The sequence below is a fragment of the Martes martes genome (assembly GCF_963455335.1).
Source record: "Martes martes genome assembly, chromosome: 11".
Taxonomy (NCBI): Eukaryota; Metazoa; Chordata; class Mammalia; order Carnivora; family Mustelidae; genus Martes; species Martes martes.
In genome coordinates this window covers 28,803,506-28,822,173 of record NC_137899.1, presented here as the reverse complement: position 1 = coordinate 28,822,173, position 18,668 = coordinate 28,803,506, and the positions used below count along the sequence as shown (strand labels likewise).

The following is an 18,668-nucleotide window of genomic DNA, read 5'->3' as shown; positions in this document are numbered from 1 at the left end:
TATTTGGTTAAAGATATTGGAAAGAGAAGTACATTTTTTTACCTTTGACATGGAACACTGTATTAGATATGAAAGTATGATGTTGTCTACTTGAGGTCTTCACTGCTTCCTTTCAACATAAGGAATGCTAAAGAAATGTTACACCTCACTCTCTTTTTTTAATATTTCAAGAAATTAGGTAAGAAAGCAGAACTTTAATGATCCATTCTCTTTTCTCATTCTGTTTATGACAAAAATCAATTAAAGTAAAATTGAGCTCATTTTATTGTCTGCTATATTAAATCACTATATCCCCTGAATTGCATTTGGACCACCATGTGGTTCTATAGGCAAGAGATTTTATTTAGGGCAAAATACAGTGAAAATGTAGGGACTGTTAAGATGTTTCCATTCATTTCACTCATATATGTCCATGATGAATTGGTCATCAGTGATTATAGTTCTAACCCAGACTAGTCTTTGAAGTTACATTTGAAAGATTCAAAAAGAAGCAAACTTCATTGAATTTCTAATGTGCTAAATATTTAGCTTAGAAATGGAAAATATGAAGGTAGATATTATTCTTAAATGCTGAAAAATGTTAAGTCCATTGCCAAAAATCCCATAGTTAGTGAATAGCAGCACCAGATTTGGAAACCAGATCTGTTTGATTGAAAAGTTTGTGCCCATTACATTATACCTCCAATGTAATTGCCTGTACCTGTAGGAGCAAACATAGAAGTCTGTTCATTCATCCAGGTCTGCTATTTTTGGGAGGTATTGTTAGACCATTGAAATGATTATCCCGATTCTTTTGATATGTTAAAAACATTTGATGAAGATAAGCAAAACTCATTAGAGTAATTAAAAAATTGTCAACATAGGCATAATACAATAAATGGCTAATCCTTATTGGGTGTTAAGTATTTGTTTATTAGTTACATTAACTTGCATATTTTACTTAGATTAGTCTGTTGTGTTCATCTATTACCTCTTTACTAGAAAGAAAAATCTTGACATCCACAGGCCAAAGAAATTGTTTTGAATTGGAGATGTTTCTTTGAATGAGGTTTCTAAGCCATTCTTGATATTAACATGAGTGTCGACATTATTGGAATCTAACTGAACTGTCAGATGATCCCTGAAGGTTTCCTTTCAAAGCTATTAAAAGAAAATTCTTTATAATTAAATATTTCAAAAAACTTTTATTTTTCATCTGCAATTAACGAACAGTCTAGGAAGCTTATAATATGCAGGTTTAGAAAATAGTCTATTCCAAGAGAAAACATATTTAGGTATTATAAAAGGGAATGATAGAATTATTTCAGTATACACTGTATAATTATACTGCTTATATTAGACTTTCATATCACCTGACAGAATTCAGTGCTAGTGGAAGAGATAAGGATATGACAAAAAGTGAAGGCTGAGAATGAATAGGCCTTCAAGGGAGCTGGTCTTTCTCTGATATGATAAACATCTCCCATTCTCTATTTCTGTTTCTTTCTTTTCTTCATCTTCTTCATCTCTTTCTTTTTTTTCCTTACAGATCACTGCATATCAAAAGCCTTTTCTTTGATTAGCAGTGTTCTCTCAGGATCTGAGGGCAAGACCTACGTAAAGGCCGCTCCTCAGCTGATATATGATTTTTTGTGCTGTTTTGTTTTTTTGTCTTCAACAATTTCCAGAAATTTGCTGGGAAATTTTACTGGTAGAAATAGTTTTCTACCAGTGTTTCTGGTTTTGGTAATATTGTATCTTTATATATTCTCTGAACGTCTGGTGATGTTAACATTTTTAATGGGTTAAATGGAGACTCGTTTGGTTTTGTAGTTTGAGTACAAGCTTTAGAGTCAGAAGGCTTAAAGTCCATTTTGTTAAACTTAGGAGTCCCCAAATAGTCTTGAAATAATTTTTTGTTTTAAATGCTCAAACCAATAGGTAGGTAGGGATGTATATATTATTAATACATCCATAACATTGTATATATACTTAGCATTCTATACCCAAGGAATTTTCATATAACGTATGCTGTATCATTTATGATAAAGCCATTTAATGAATCTATCTGACTTACCTTAATAAGAGCAGAATTGTATCTATCTTCTCTCATAGGTATTTATGTTGAGTTGAGTCTTTTGTATCTGTCTATACTTGGTCTGGTTTTAATGTTTGATACTAGATTAAACTGTACCATAAATTAAATGAGAAAAAACACATTTTCCTTATTCTGAATTAAGTTATTGTTATAGGATGGCACTGTGGCCATAACTGTAGTTATATACTGAGTCATATACTGAGCAAATGTTCACATTTTATTAGGTAGGAATTTTATCAGTCTTAACACAATTTGCCCATGGCATTTAGCTATAGATCATTGGCCTTAAAACTAAAATGTCACTTGACCAGAATAGAAGTTAATTAAGGACTTGAAGTGTCCAGAAGACATGTCAGTTTTCTACAAGTTGTGGCTAGCTGGTCTTTTACCACAGGAAAGAGCACCATCATCAACTATTGGTCCCCAAGACACTCTGTAAGTGTAAAGTTCAGTCTTATGTTTTATCATGAAATTTACTAGATGAAAAATATTTCAAAATATTTCAAAAATATTTCAAAATATTCAAAAAATATTTCAAAAAAGTTTTGCATGAGCAAATAGTGCATTTTCATGATTATGTGTTTATAGATTTCTAAGCTGGGGATATAAAATTTAGCAACTTTTAAGCTTCAAACCAATCTTTCAAAATACCTTTTTTTTCTTATACATAACTACATTGTTAAGTTTCTAGAACCATTTTAGAATCTTGCAATAAATGGCATTCCTTCATAAAATGAGAGTTTAAATATATATATATATATATATATATATATATATATATATATAGTGATATATATATGTATCAATAAGGGAATATATATCAGTAAGGAAATAAAGCTGACTTGGTCTCTCCTCCTAGGAGAATTGCCTTTTGGAAGTTTGTTGCCATTGTTCATCCCTTTTAATTTTTTTTTTTTTTAAGGATTTTATTTATTTATTTGACAGAGAGAGATCACAAGAAGGCAGAGAGGCAGGCAGAGAGAGGGGGAAGCAGGCTCCCTGCTGAGCAGAGAGCCTGATGTGGGACTCGATCCCAGGACCCTGAGATCATGACCTGAGCCGAAGGCAGTGGCCTAATCCACTGAGCCACCCAGGCGCCCCTTAATTTTTTTTTCTAGAAATAATTAACTGACAATTACTGTCATTATAGTTTATAAACATGGATTATATTCATATCATAAGCCATGTGATTCAGGGTCAGATCAATTAAGTTGTACTTATGCTCTCCAGCATAGAGAACAATGCGGTAGTTAGAGCTGGAGCTTTGAAAAGCATGTTATGGCTCTGTGGGTGAAAATGTCCTCTAGTGTGTTTTGTCTGTGGGAATGGTGACCTCCTTCTGTGTTTTGTGCAAGGAAAAATCTTAACATTCCTCTCTAAGACATAAAGACATTTTACAGTTCTAATCTTTCTTAGTCAAAAAACTTATTTAACTTATGTAAGTTTTACCCAGTATTTTGTTTAGATTCTCAAAATGTTCATTATTCATCATGTACATATGAACATTTAGCTCTTCTTATATTGCCTGTTAAAAATGAAGACTTGTATTCTGAATTTTGTCAAGAATATGCCTTCTGGGGGCACCTGGGTGGCTCAGTGGGTTAAGCCTCTGCCTTTGGCTCAGGTCATGATCTCAGAGTCCTGGGATCGAGCCCCACGTCGGGCTCTCTGCCAGCGGGGAACCTGCTTCCTCCCCTCTCTCCCTGCCTGCCTCTCTGCCTACTTGTGATCTGTCTGTCTAATAAATAAATAAAATCTTAAAAAAAAAAAAAAGAATATGCCTTCTGGTTTATTTTCTCATTTTGTCTTTTCTCTTTCTTCCCATCCTAAAGTTTTCCTACGGAGACATTGCTTCCACTTCTAATTTTTTTTTTTTTAAGATTTTATTTGTTTATTTGACAGACAGAGATCACAAGTAGGCAGAGAGGCAGACAGAGAGAGAGGAGGAAGCAGGCTCCCTGCTGAGCAGAGAGCCCGATGTGGGGCTCCATCCCAGGACCCCGGGATCATGACCTGAGCCGAAGGCAGAGACATTAACCCACTGAGCCACCCAGGCGCCCCAACTTCTACCTAATTTTTATTAACTTCCTGCAACATTTTCAAACTGAATTTGAATTTTCAGAAGTATTGTGGGGTTTTTTGTTTGTTTGTTTTAAAGATTTTTATTTATTTATTTGACAGAGAGAGAGAGAGAGAGACGTAGCAATAGAGGGACACAAGCAGAGAGAGAGAGAGAAGAGAGAATCTTAAGCAGGCTCTGTGCTCAGTGTGGAGCCTGACATGGGGCTGGATGTCATGAGCCTGAGATCATGACCTGAGCTGAAATCGAGAGTTGGATGCTTAAGCAGCTGAGCCACCCAGGCGCGCCCACTACCTCTTCTTTTCATCCATGTTTGTGTACTGGCTGATAAACTGAAACCATTGTCATTTTAAGCACACTGGAGAAGATTTCTTTTAAATTCAGCTTAGGAATTCCTAACTGTAGATCTCCCATTTGGCAGTATTTTATAGTCATCAGTAATACCTACTTAATAGTTTCATAAGTGAAGTGATCATAGTATTACATAACAGGGCATCCAAATCAGTAACTAATATAAAAACTGGCATAAAGATATGTTTCCGTTATCCAGTACAGTCTGGACTCCTTTGGAAGGGCACTCGCTGAAGTGTAGTTCACAGTGAAAGATCAAAACGTGAACCAGTAATCCATTACAAGATTTATACTTTTTTAAAACCTAAGCCTGATTGTTTGATTCTTAAGAATGAGTTTAATATTTATATTTACTATATTTACTGTTCTGTTCTTCCTCTTTCTGCCGTCATCTCCTAGCTGTGCTTGGGGGCAGGCTACCGCTGAACTTAACATTGAGTCATCTTCTCAAAGGGATGGGGAGTGCAAATGGAATGAATCATAATGATCGAAGTTCGATAGCTCACATCTATGTTCCTCACTATCAGCCAGGCACTGTTCTAAGCACTGGACATTAAATCACTCACTTAATCCTTTCAGCCACCCAGGAGCCTACTTTGCTATTACTCACCTGAGAAAATTCCCAGGTTTGCCCAGCTAGTATGCGGCAGGGTTGGTATTTCAATCCAGGCGGTCTGGTTTCAGATCTGTGTTATCACTAAATGTCACTGTGTCTTGTAAAAGCTTCTCACACAGCGTGATAGTAACTCTGAGACATACAAAGAGAAAAATCTGAAAACTGTTTCATAAGGAAAAATAATAGAGTTTGTCTATAGAATGTGATTAGCAGACTGACAACAGACATTTTATCTCCAACTGAACTTGAGGGAATAATGTTTTAAAAGTGCTAAAGGAAAAGTCGGGCTAGAAATTTTGAACTACATTACTATACAAGAGCAAGTATGAAATAAGGCTGTTTTCAGATATGCAGCTTGTGACAGTTTGGTACTCATAGATTATCTCTGGAAGAACTAATAAGAATGTACTTCAGCAAGAAGAAAATTACTTCCTTTTGATGGCTTTTGGTAAAACGAAACGAAACAAAACAAAAACCTTAATGTGCTGTTAAGAAGATGCCTAAGATGGCATTGAGCCCATATTGGTCTCTCAATATCATTTCCTTTTTACGTATATAAAAATATATGCTATGAAGGTATTTACAAAAAATGGGGTTCTACCAAGATGAATATAATCTACTTATTAACGCTTTCTCTAAAGCTGAAATGTTAGTCATTGAAGGCAAGCATTCCCGGTGTCCACATCCTCTGATGACAACAGAGGTAATAAACCATGGTACTCAGGAATAGTTGGTTATTCATACTACTTAAGAGTAAATACACATACATCAGCTCTAGTGGGTTAGATTACTAAATGATTGGGAATTTATGATTCATGAATAAGGAGTTTCTTTTGCTTTTTATGTCCTTATAATTGATTTGGAAACCTCAGTGTTTTGTGTATTCACAAGTATATATATTTGAATTCTAAGATATAATGTTTCTTTTTCAGCGCTTGGCCTTGGAAGCAGAGAAGGTTCAAGCAGCCCACCAGTGGAGAGAGGATTTTGCGGTAAGGACCCTTTATAAGCACTTGAGTGACGTTTTGTGCTTGATCCATTGTGATTAGGGTGACTTTTTTTTAGTGATAGAATCTTAAATGTTTTAAGACTAAAACTCTGCTATATTTTGTTTCTCTAAAAAATTTGCTTTTGGGTAGTCAGGGCCAGGAAGTTAGTCAAAATGTTCTTGCTTATGTTCCATATTAAAATAAGTCTTTTGAAATGTTCTCCTATAATGAAAGTTACTTGTAAAATTAATTACATTCAGATAGAATTACATTATAATATCTAAATTACCACTGTAGATATTATGGATACACCAGTTGAAAAACAAGATGCATTTAACAACTTGGGAGTTTGTAAGAAGTTTTGTGCATATTACCATCACCTTGGTGGTGGGCAGTGTGATTGAAGTAAGAATGAATGTATTAAACTTTGTAAAATTTAATTTGCTCCACTTTAGCTAGAATCAATCTTTCTTTCACTGTGGCCTACTTTTAGAAGTTCTAACTGATACTAGCTTTTCCATATATATTTTTGATAAGCTTGTACCCTAAGAGTAACTGAGCTATTTATACAAATAACAGAAATTCTCATCATAATGAATTTTGTCTATCTGTCCATTCATCTCTCTGTCTATCCTTCCTTTCATCCATCCATTCTTCCTCCCTCTATCCATCCATCCATCTGTCCATCTTCTCTTATCTGTCATCTATCTTTCCATCTATATATCCAACCATCTTCTTTCTTCTGTTTCTGTATCTGTGTATGCATCCATACATCTATTGATACATCTATCAATGTATCCAGTCTTTCAACTTACCAATCGATCGATCAATCAATCAGCCAGTCTCCTTACAGTCAGAGACATAGTGAAAAAATTTGCCCTTCATTGTTAAAATATTTATTTTACGTATTTGAATTATTTCATTTAGAGTGAAAAATCTCTCTAGTTTCTGATCATTGAAAAGTTCCATATAACTAATTTGGGGGATGTTTAAAATAGAATTAGAGTATGAGTGACAGCTTGATTGTTATTAAATTGGTTTTGTATGTTTTGTAAAACAGAAGTCTCAAAATTGAGGGTAAGAAAGTTGTGCTTCAAAGAACACAAAATGGAGGCTTAGGAATTAGCACTTTTAGTTTGTGTTAGCATGATTATGTTGTATATCAAAGGAAAATACGCTACATGATATGATATTCACTTATAATATATGGTAATGGTTAGTCTTCTATGCCTCTGATGTTATTTATTGTTACTGTCTTTTCCCGAAATTTATATTTCTTAAACCAAATACCTGGTCTACCAGCTTAGAGACTTGTTTCACTACAGTCAGTTTGTTTGGTTCTTTTACTCAATTGGTCATATTGCCAGAGTTGGTGTCATGTGGGTACTGGCTTAGCCCATAATTGGACATAATTGGTGTCATCTATAATCTGTAGAGAAAAAAATTGGTGATTAACTTAGAAACATAAGTTTGAGTATTCAGGGCTAATTGTAAGCGCATCCAGTGAAGGGATTTATAAATTGTTAAGTTTCTTTTAGATGAAAGGAACACAAACTTGAATTTTTTGTTGTTGTTATCTATCCACACATCCAACAGACAAAAAGTAGCCAAACTAATTTGTCCAAATAAATATCCTTTTGATTAGTTAATATTAAATAAAAATTGATCTTTTCCTCCCATCTCGAAAGTGGCATTGTAACGGCAATGTGAAGACATAGTGGGTATAAAGCTAGACCTTCTATTCTGCTTAGTGTTTGGTTAGTACGATTAATGTTGTTTTAGTTTAAATTTTGAGTAATTCTTAGAACTCAAAAAATCATTAAGTTCACACAGATAAGCTTTTGTAACATATCGATTCCACTGCTGTTCATAAATTTTTCTTTGGAATTTGGTAGTATTTCTCAATAGCCATTTATTAGTTATAGGTCTATTTCAGTTTCCTAAGGAGAAATAATGTGGTCAAGAATAAAGAGGCAAGCAGCGATATAGTAATGCCATTTATATCATTGGTATTGTTTTGTTTAATTATTATGTTACAGCTTTCTGGTTGTAAGGGTTTCTTTTCTAGATATATTGTAAACCCCTTGATATTGTCAAATGATTAACACTAAATTAACATTTTGGCAATGATTTATTTCTCCTTGCAGAAGTAATGGGCAACTCTTGTCCATGGCATAAAAACTCTCAATATGTGTTGGCTGTTAACATATTCTACTGTATTTTATGGTATCCGAGTCATCATCAGTTGTAAGACACCCTATCATTTATGTATTGCTAAGGAAGAAAAAAAGAAGCCAATTAAGTTATGGGGCATTAGCAATTTTAAGATGTATTCTGACTTCTCAGGTGTCAAAATGTGAAAAAGTTTACCTTGAACTGTAACCCCCATTCTCTGCTCTCTTGGTGCCTGTCGCCACCAAGTAACACTGCTAGGATCAGTCATGCAAGAGGACACATTGGTCCCACCATGACACAGAAGCTATTACTCAATCTTACACGGTTAAATAGAAAGTAAATGGTTTTCTCAGTAAGTATTAGGAGTTCTTAGCAAATAGTGACCACCGTGTAAGAGAATTCTTGGACAAATTCTGTTCTTAATTTCCCCCTAGATTACTTCACAATTTATTTAGGACCTATGAACATATTGATTGACATCAAAAGAGATTGTTAAAGGGAAAACAAGTTAGTCCACTTTAGAGTTCTGTCAACTCATTTCCTGAGTACCTTTCTGGAAGGATTGTGAACGATGTGCACAGAACACATAGCTGTCCCAGTTTGCACACTGAGAATTGATACTTTACATCTCATATCATGCCAGCCACATTCAGTCTTCACAACAGTCTTCATATTTCAAGAGCCCTTTGAAATACCATGTTATTATATGTTCAAAGAAGAGAATGTGAATACAGATTGCCTAAACTCAAATATTGCAAAAATAAGACACACTTTTTCCTTTTTTTTCTGCCTAATGAACCAGATGATGCTTCAATGCATGTTATGTAGCAAGAGTCAACAAATCCTTCAGCGCCATAAAACAAATCAAACTTAAATTTTTGTCTAGAAACTAGAAATCATCAACATTAAATCTCCTCTTCTTTTAGGAGACCACCCAAAATAATTGCAAATTTTATCACTACTTTGCCCAAATATCTAAAAATGTTTAATTTGAAGGTAGATGCTACCATATTCCAAAAGGCCCTCGTTTCAAACATTATAATCCCTTTATCTTTTAAGATATTTAACTCTTTGTATCACTGTGACAGTTCTTTAATGCCATCCATTAATAATTTAACAGTAGGGTAATTTAGAAGGCAGGAATCATTTCCTAAGAGGTACGTTAACATTTCCCAAAGATACAATAGTCTGATTCTTCCTTCCAGTGTAAGTAGGCAAAATTCATTCGTATTACTTAGGCAAAATGTTGATTAACATTTCCTATTCTTTAATGTAGCGAAATCTCAGGAACAGCAAGAACAAAAGGCAGAGCACTAAAATGCTGAAAATGTTGGCAACCAGAAAAGGCCCCTGTTGTAATTCACACTCTCCCTCCACGCCACTCAGTTCCCAATTGAATGTACAATTGAGCTAACAAAGGGCATACACTCTAAATGGATTAAGATTTATGCGGTCATGCATTTACAAGTTCAAACTAATATTTGTAAATAAGCTGTATCTACCAGCTGCCTTTCAGGTCTCCACGCAAATTACGGGTGTTAAAGGTGACATTTTGTGTCACTTATGATGGACAAATTATTAAGGACAGGTGGGAAAAGAAAAAAGAGAGCTTAGAAAACTAATTGTTCTGCATGCAATAATTGCTGTTATTTCTACCGAACGGATCTTTTCCAGTTGCGTTTGAAATCTCATTTGATTACTTTGCCATGGTTGGTTAACTTAAGCAATTTTGTTTCCAACTAAGCCTGCAATATTAATTGTACTTACACATGTATAAACATAAGGGGTGCCTAATTTGTATTTTAATAAGTAGGATCTTTATGTATGGCTTATTAGCATCAGCTTGTTACTTTGCAGACTGAGTACAGACGCCTAGAAATTGGCCAGTAAATAAAACATTTGAGGAGCCTTTTTTAGCTTCAGCTCTACAGAGAAACTAAATTAGAAGGTGAAAATTTTTTCTGGTGAAGCTGAATGTTATTGAGTGTCAATCATGCTAACTTGGTTCTCCTAATTTGGCGTTATTTTTGTGTTTTAAAAAAATCATTTTGCTCAAATTGCATTTTGAAATGTTGCTTTAAGAGTTTTGTGTTTATAGGAGTTAAATTAATAGGTATTGGTGTTAGGTATTTAATTATTTCATCTGTCTTATTCATTTCATGGAACTGCGTCTCTTCCGTTGAGGCACAAACAATTGTGAATATGTGAACCGTAAAAAATACCATATTTATTTTGGTTACATCATATCAAGATCAACATTGTTCTAAGTTATAAATTGGTATAGGTTCTAGATGTGATAGAGCTGTTTTCAGGAATAAAAAGTGGGGAAGTGGCATGCTACATTAGTGAATAAATGAGTTAAATGAATGAACTTGGTAGATTACCAAAATAATTTTGGGCTCTGGATGGATTAATTTTTTGTTTTTGTTTTATGTGTTTTTGTATTTGTGTGTTCGTGTGTGTGTGTTTTGTTGTTGTTGTTTTAGTTTCTTCCTTTGGTGGAATTGCCCTGTTGGAAAATATAAAATATTTTAATATATTTTTGCTACATGTCTTCGACTTTTTTGCTACTGCTTTCTTTTAAGAGTCTTGTCCATCTATTCTCGTTATGAAGATAGATGCAAAGGAGCCACAGAGCAAAACTGATTTCCTCCTCAGATTCTGGACAACCAATTTCATGGGAAAGAGGCGTATTTGTGATGCCTTACTCTTTTTGTTTATGCGTATATATAAATGTCCATAGTTAGAGCATTATAATATAGCAGAGTTGAAAATAATAACCATGAGCTTTATTTATTTATTTATTTATTTATTTTTAAAGATTTTATTTATTTGACAGACAGAGATCACAAGTAGGCAGAGAGTCAGACAGAGAGAGAGGAGGAAGCAGGCTCCCTGCAGAGCAGAGAGCCTGTTGCAGGGCTTGATTCCAGTGTCCTGGGATCATGACCTGAGCTGAAGGCAGAGGCTTTAACCCACTGAGCCACTCAGGTGCCCCATAACCATGAGCTTTAAATGGTTAGTTATTCTAGGTGGGTAGCCCTTATCTTTTGTTTCATTTATTGAAAAATAGAAGCTAAATATTTGTACATTAATTACCTATACAATAACACTGGTTTAATTTTTCATAATTTTTGTGAAGATTTTTTTATTTATTCATTTGTGACAGATCAAGCAAGAGCAGGAACAGTGGTGAGGGGCAGAGGGGCAGAGGAAGAGGGAGAAGCAGGCTCCCCACTGAACAGGGAGCCCGATGTGGTGCTTGATGCCATGACCCTGGGATCGTGATCTGAGCCGAGGGCACACATTTAACTGATTGAGCCACTCAGGTGCCCTCATTTTTCATAATTTTAATATTTAATTATAATCTTCCCTAACTTCACTTTCTATTATTTCTGTTAAAGCCAAGGTCACATGATAGTACATGATAGTACAGTAGAACACCCTAAAGTAAGACATCATGACAGTATGTTTAGGATACTGCAAACTTAGATTTAAATAGGGCTGTAAAACTTCCTTTTTTTTTTTTTTTTGGACCCCTGTCTCAGGAAGGGAGAAGTTGCAAAGACAGGTATCACTGACTTAGGAAACAGGGAGATGGATCGTGGTTCTCTCTATTTTTCAAGACCCATCTGCTGCTTTAGTATCCTAACGTGGAACTGATAAAAACATTGCTAAATTATTGGGAGATTCCTGGAATCGGTGCCAATGTTCTAAAACTGCTAGCCATCTAGAGCACCCGGAATCATCCTCATTGACATTGAAGTTAGAATTGATTACTGTCACAGCTGGTGCCAACTTGTAGCTGTCACAAGAGAATTTTCCAACTTAGTGATTTCATTAACTTCTCCATTACTTTAGCTGCATATTATTGAAATTTTTGAACACCAATTTATTTGCATTAAGATGGGGTTTACTATATTAATTTTTCAGCCACAAGAGAAATAAAAAAAGAACAAAAATATATAAACATTATGAATCACTGCAATTTACAAATAACACATTGTCTGCAAAGAATTTGCTATATAACCTTCTATTTTATTTCCTTTTTAAAAAAGTTACAGTGACTCTCCATTTAGCATAATTGGCATGCTGTTGTCTGCCCCTGTCTTACTTTTCCTAAATTTTCTATTACAACATCCCCCAGTAGCTGTTATCATTCTGAAATTCCAAGCATGAAACAGTGCACTGCTTGACGTTTCTCTGCCACATTCTTTCTTTCCTTCATCTTCAGGCCTTTTGATGATGTCTGCCTAGAACTCTCCCCCTGTCTCTCCAATTTCCTCTTGGTTTTGATCCCCCAATCTTGGCTTTGTTGTCTGTTTTATATAGTCCCCTCATTCCCAGTATGTATTTGTATTCAAATATGTACTCACTACATTATTTTCCTTTTTCTACTTTCTTTTTTTTTTAAAGATTTTATTTATTAATTGATAGACAGAGATTACAAGTAGTCAGAGAGGTAGGCAGAGAGAGAGGAGGAAGGAGATTCCCCGCTGAGCAGAGAGCCCGATGCAGGGCTCGATCCCAGGACCCTGAGACCATGACCTGAGCCAAATGCAGAGGCTTTAACCCACTGAGCCACCCAGGCGCCCCCTTTTTCTACTTTATTTCAGCACTAAAATGTAAACTTCCTGAGGATAAGAACTATGGCTGATGCATTGCTAAGAAAATTGTAGTCTAGTATGCAATCCATAACACAGAGTAGCCTTTATGTAATTTTTTAATTAGTTACTTATAGTTTTGAGATATCTATTTTTACTCTAAACATTATGGTCAGTTATACTGTAGATATAGTGAAAAATGTATTTGAACAGCACGTTTTCTGTCTGAATATATTTGCCCACCGCCATGGCATAGTTACAGAACACTGGGTTTGGAATTATGCAAATCCGTTTCAAGTTTTGTCTTTGCCACTAACTTGCAATGCACTTTTCAGAAAGTAATAGCCTTTGGAATATTACTTTCTTTATTTAAGAACTCCTGGTTTTGTATTCTCTACCAGCATAATTATTTTTGTTAGTTGCTCAGTAATTGTCTCTTTGTGCTCCTGTAAGCCCTGTCTCTCAACCAAGGAAAATATTTTCCAGAAACCTCATGATTTGTCCATGTGTTCACAAGCGGGTTGACTAGAGGTCCGTGGATGGCTGTTCACCTCGTCTGGAGGGCATCTGCTAGCTCCTATGGCTGTTGTTTATTTTGCCGTCATTGCTCCGATGGAAGAACACGGTTCTGCTCAGGTGGTTGTCACCTGGTGCATTGCAGGCTCCAAAGCCCTTGAGCTTAAGGCAGAGTGTACCTTATGCAGAAATAGGGTGAATAACTCTATTTCCAACCATGGAGGGGTTGTTAAAAACCTAGATAAATATGGGGCGCCTGGGTGGCTCAGTGGTTTAAAGCCTCTGCCTTCGGCTCAGGTCATGATCTCAGGGTCCTGGGATCGAGCCCCGCATCGGGCTCCCTGCTTGGCGGGGAGCCTGCTTCCTCCTCTCTCCCTCTCTGCCTGCCTCTCTGCCTACTTGTGATCTCTGTCAAATAAATAAATAAAATCTTAAAAAAAAAAAAAAAAAAACCTAGATAAATAATATTTGTACCAGTTTGAAAAGAAAAAGTGAATGCAAACATCCATTAAACTGAATACCAAAGATTTTTAAAGTTTTGTGAGAAGAAAGAAACATGATAGCTACTCTGCACAAAATTTAATACAATACAGTATTGCTGACTACAGGTACAACATATAGCAGATTTTCAGTGCTTACTTATCTTGCTTAACTAAAATGTTACGCCTGTTGATTAATAACTTGCCATTTCTCCCTCCCCTGACCTCCTCTTAACCAGCATTCCAGCCTTTGATTTTATTAATTTGGCTATTTTAGATATTTCATGTAAGTGGAATCACACAGTGTTTGTGTGTCTGGCTTATTTCACTCAGCATAATGTCCTCAAGGTCCATCCATGTTGTATTGCTGAATTCCCTACTTTTTATTTTTTATTTTTTATTTTTTATTTTTTATTTATTTTCAGCATAACAGTATTCATTGTTTTTTCACCACCAATCTGTGCCCTCCCTAATACCCACCACCTGGTTCCCCCAACCTCCCACCCCCCGCCCCTTCAAAACCCTCAGGTTGTTTTTCAGAGTCCGTAGTCTCTCATGGTTCACCTCCCCTTCCAATTTCCCTCAACTCCCTTCTCCTCTCCATCTCCCCTTGTCCTCTATATTATTTGTTATGCTCCACAAATAAGTGAAACCATATGATACTTGACTCTCTCTGTTTGACTTATTTCACTCAGCATAATCTCTTCCAGTCCTGTCCATGTTGCACAAAAGTTGGGTATTCGTCCTTTCTGATGGAGGCATAATACTTCATAGTGTATATGGACCACATCTTCCTTATCCATTTATCCGTTGAAGGACATCTTGGTTCTTTCCACAGTTGGCGACCGTGGCCATTGCTGCTATAAACATTGGGGTACAGATGGCCCTTCTTTTCACTACATCTGTATCTTTGGGATAAATACCCAGTAGTGCAATTGCAGGGTCATAGGGAAGCTCTATTTTTAATTTCCTGAGGAATCTCCACACTGTTCTCCAAAGTGGCTGCACCAGTTTGCATTCCCACCAACAGTGTAAGAGGGTTCCCCTTTCTCCACATCCTCTCCAACACACGTTGTTTCCTGTCTTGCTAATTTTGGCCATTCTGACTGGTGTAAGGTGGTATCTCAATGTGGTTTTGATTTGAATCTCCCTGATGGCTAGTGATGATGAACATTTTTTCATGTGTCTGGTAGCCATTTGTATGTCTTCATTGGAGAAGTGTCTGTTCATATCTTCTGCCCATTTTTTAATATGATTGTCTGTTCTGTGTGTGTTGAGTTTGAGGAGTTCTTTATAGATCCTGGATATCAACCTTTTGTCTGTACTGTCATTTGCAGATATCTTCTCCCATTCCGTGGGTTGCCTCTTTGTTTTGTTGACTGTTTCTTTTGCTGTGCAGAAGCTTTTGATCTTGACGAAGTCCCAAAAGTTCATTTTCGCTTTTGTTTCCTTCGCCTTTGGAGACATATCTTGAAAGAAGTTGCTGTGGCTGATATCAAAGAGGTTACTGCCTATGTTCTCCTCGAGGATTCTGATGGATTCCTGTCTCACGTTGAGGTCTTTTATCCATTTCGAGTTTATCTTTGTGTACGGTGTAAGAGAATGGTCGAGTTTCATTCTTCTACATATGGCTGTCCAGTTTTCCCAGCACCATTTATTGAAGAGACTGTCTTTTTTCCACTGGATATTTTTTCCTGTTTTGTCGAAGATTATTTGACCATAGAGTTGAGGGTCCATATCTGGGCTCTCTACTCTGTTCCACTGGTCCATGTGTCTGTTTTTATGCCAGTACCATGCTGTCTTGGTGATCACAGCTTTGTAGTAAAGCTTGAAATCAGGTAACGTGATGCCGCCAGTTTTATTTTTGTTTTTCAACGTTCCTTAGTGATTCGGGGTCTCTTCTGATTCTATACAAATTTTAGGATTATTTGCTCCAGCTCTTTGAAAAATACTGGTGGAATTTTGATTGGAATGGCATTAAAAGTATAGATTTCTCTGGGCAGTATAGACATTTTAACGATGTTTATTCTTCCGATCCAAGAGCATGGAATGGTCTTCCATCTTTTTGTGTCTTCTTCAATTTCTTTCATGACTGTTCTGTAGTTCCTCGAGTACAGATCTTTAACCTCTTTGGTTAGGTTTATTCCGAGGTATCTTATGGTTTTTGGTGCTATAGTAAATGGAATCGATTCTCTAATTTGCCTTTCTGTATTTCATTATTAGTGTATAAGAAAGCCACTGATTTCTGGACATTGACTTTGTATCCTGCCACATTAGTGAATTGCTGTATGAGTTCTAGTAGTTTGGGGGTGGAGTCTTTCGGGTTTTCCATATAAAGAATCATGTCATCTGCGAAGAGAGAGAGTTTGACTTCTTCCTTGCCAATTTGGATACTTTTTATTTCTCTTTGTTGTCTGATTGCTGTTGCTAGGACTTCTAATACTATGTTGAACAAGAGTGGTGAGAGTGGGCATCCTTGTCGTGTTCCTGATCTCAACAGGAAGGCTGCAAGCTTTTTCCCATTGAGGATGATATTTGCTGTGGGTCTTTCATAGATAGATTTGATGAGGTTCAGGAATGTTCCCTATACTTTGAAGCGTTTTAATCAGGAACGGATGCTGGATTTTGTTAAAAGCTTTTTCTGCATCAATTGAGAGGATCATGTGGTTCTTCTCTCTCTCTTATTGATTTGTTCTATCACATTGATTGATTTGCAAATGTTGAACCATCCTTGTAACCCAGGGATCAATCCCACCTGGTCATGGTGGGTAATCTTTTTAATGTGCTGTTGGATCCTGTTTGCTAGGATCTTGTTGAGAATCTTGGCATCCATATTCATCAGTGATATTGGTCTGAAATTCTCCTTTTTGGTAGGGTCTTTGCCTGGTTTGGGGATCAGGGTAATGCTGGCTTCATTAAAAGAGTCTGGAAGTTTTCCTTCTACTTCAATTTTTTGAAACAGCTTCAGGAGAATAGGTGTTATTTCTTCTTTGAAAGTTTGATAGAATTCCCCAGGGAATCCATCGGGTCCTGGGCTCTTGTTTTTTGGGAGGTTTTTGATCACTGCTGAATTCCCTACTTTTGAAGGGCTGAATTGTAGTGTAGGTGTTATATACACCGCATTTTCGTTGTCCATTCCTCTGTAGATGAACATTTGGGTTGTTTCCACGTCTTAGCTATGGTGAATAAGAATGCAGTGAAAATGAGGGTGTTAGTGTCTTTGAGATGCTGATTTTAATTCTTTTGGATATATACCCACAAGTGGGATTGCTGGATCCTATGTACTTCTACTTTCAATTTTTTTGAGTTATCTTCTTAGCCTCTTGTGTAGGTGGCTGCACCATTTTGCATTCCCACCAACAACGTGCAAGGATTCCAGTTTCTCCACATCTTTGCCAACACTTGTTGTGCCATAGATAAAGACTTAAAGATGAGATCTGAAACTGTAAGACTCCTAGACTGAAACATCGAGGAAAAGCTTCATGACATTGTTTTTGGCAATGATTTCATGGATACAGCACCAAAAGTACAGGCCACAAAAATAAAGAAGTGAAACTACACAAAACAGAAAAAGCTTCATAGCAAAGGGAACAATTAATAGAGTCAAAGGTAACCTGCAGAATGGGAGAAAGCATTTGCGACCATGTATCTATCTGATAAGGGGTGAATCTTGAAAATACATAAGGAACTCCTATAACCCAACAACAAAAATCCTGACCCTTCAGGTTTTTAATCACCGGGGCTCTGAAGCTAGTTTTCATATTCCCTGAGTCACGGAGATCAAGAAAAGAGTCCATTCATCATTTATTTAATACTTCTCTCAGTGAGAGCATAAACACCTTTCTTTAGGAGTCTTTGAAGAGACTTATTTCTTACTGTATCCTCCTCGTTCTCAGTGTCCCTTTGACGTCTTGTATATGCATTTCTCCTTTAGGAAGCAATCAGTTGACCTCCAGCAGATGAGTGCATGAGAACAGATTCCTGATAATTTTCCAGCCCCTAACCTTTATTGCCATGTAGTTCAGCTGCATCATGGAGGACCTATTGCCACATACATTCTGTCTCCAAAAACCTGCTGGAGATTAAATGAGATGGTTTATGTAAATATGCTTGCACTTTGGAAGGTCTTCAAAAATGATCATTTTAGTAGAAGAGGTACTGTCTCCTTCTAGATTTATTTCTTCCGAAAGGTTGGCATATTGTTTTTTAATGATTAAGTGCGGCTGATTACACCCTCTGAAGGAGGAAAATGTGCATTGCCCATCCGCAGTAGGCACTGGATAAATACTTATTCAATTGGCTTAAATTCTGTTTACCTTACATTTCATTTATGTAATAAGACTGTACTCATGTAGAATGCCTGCATTTGGAAGTGATGTGAGGGTATGGAGGGTCACCAAATTAAGTCTTTACTTATCATTGATGTTTGTCTTTATATTTCTATGAAGTTCTGGTTTACTCGGTGCCTAAAACAGCTCTGGTACAGTCCTTTCTGTAATTAAAAAAAAAAAAGTGTATGTGAATGTATCTTTAGCGGGTACAGAACTAATACATTTATTTATTTACTGTAGATCCTTGTGGACTGGGGCCCCAGAGCAATAACTCTATTCCCAAAGATAATTTTTATCTTGAGAATTACATCAGATGCTGGAATAATTTCAATTTAGTGGAGTTAGGGTTGTGTTACTAACTTTGCTCATATTGCTATGGGAAGGAGAATGTTTCACGAATTGAAGAATTGGCCAAGAGAGTTTTCTTCCTAAAGGCTTAACACTATGGTT

General features: G+C 36.3%; 1 protein-coding gene across 7 annotated transcripts in view; it reads left to right on the top strand.

Moving 5' to 3' along the window:
• The window catches only part of CACNA2D1 (calcium voltage-gated channel auxiliary subunit alpha2delta 1), a 499,615-nt gene that overhangs the window by 260,822 nt on the left and 220,125 nt on the right, over nucleotides 1-18,668 (top strand). For all 7 annotated transcript variants that reach the window (XM_080818060.1, XM_080818058.1, XM_080818059.1 and 4 more), the window contains exon 4: nucleotides 6,057-6,116. In XM_080818060.1, the coding sequence (XP_080674186.1) occupies nucleotides 6,057-6,116 (60 nt within the window). The remainder of the gene's footprint in view (nucleotides 1-6,056; nucleotides 6,117-18,668) is intronic.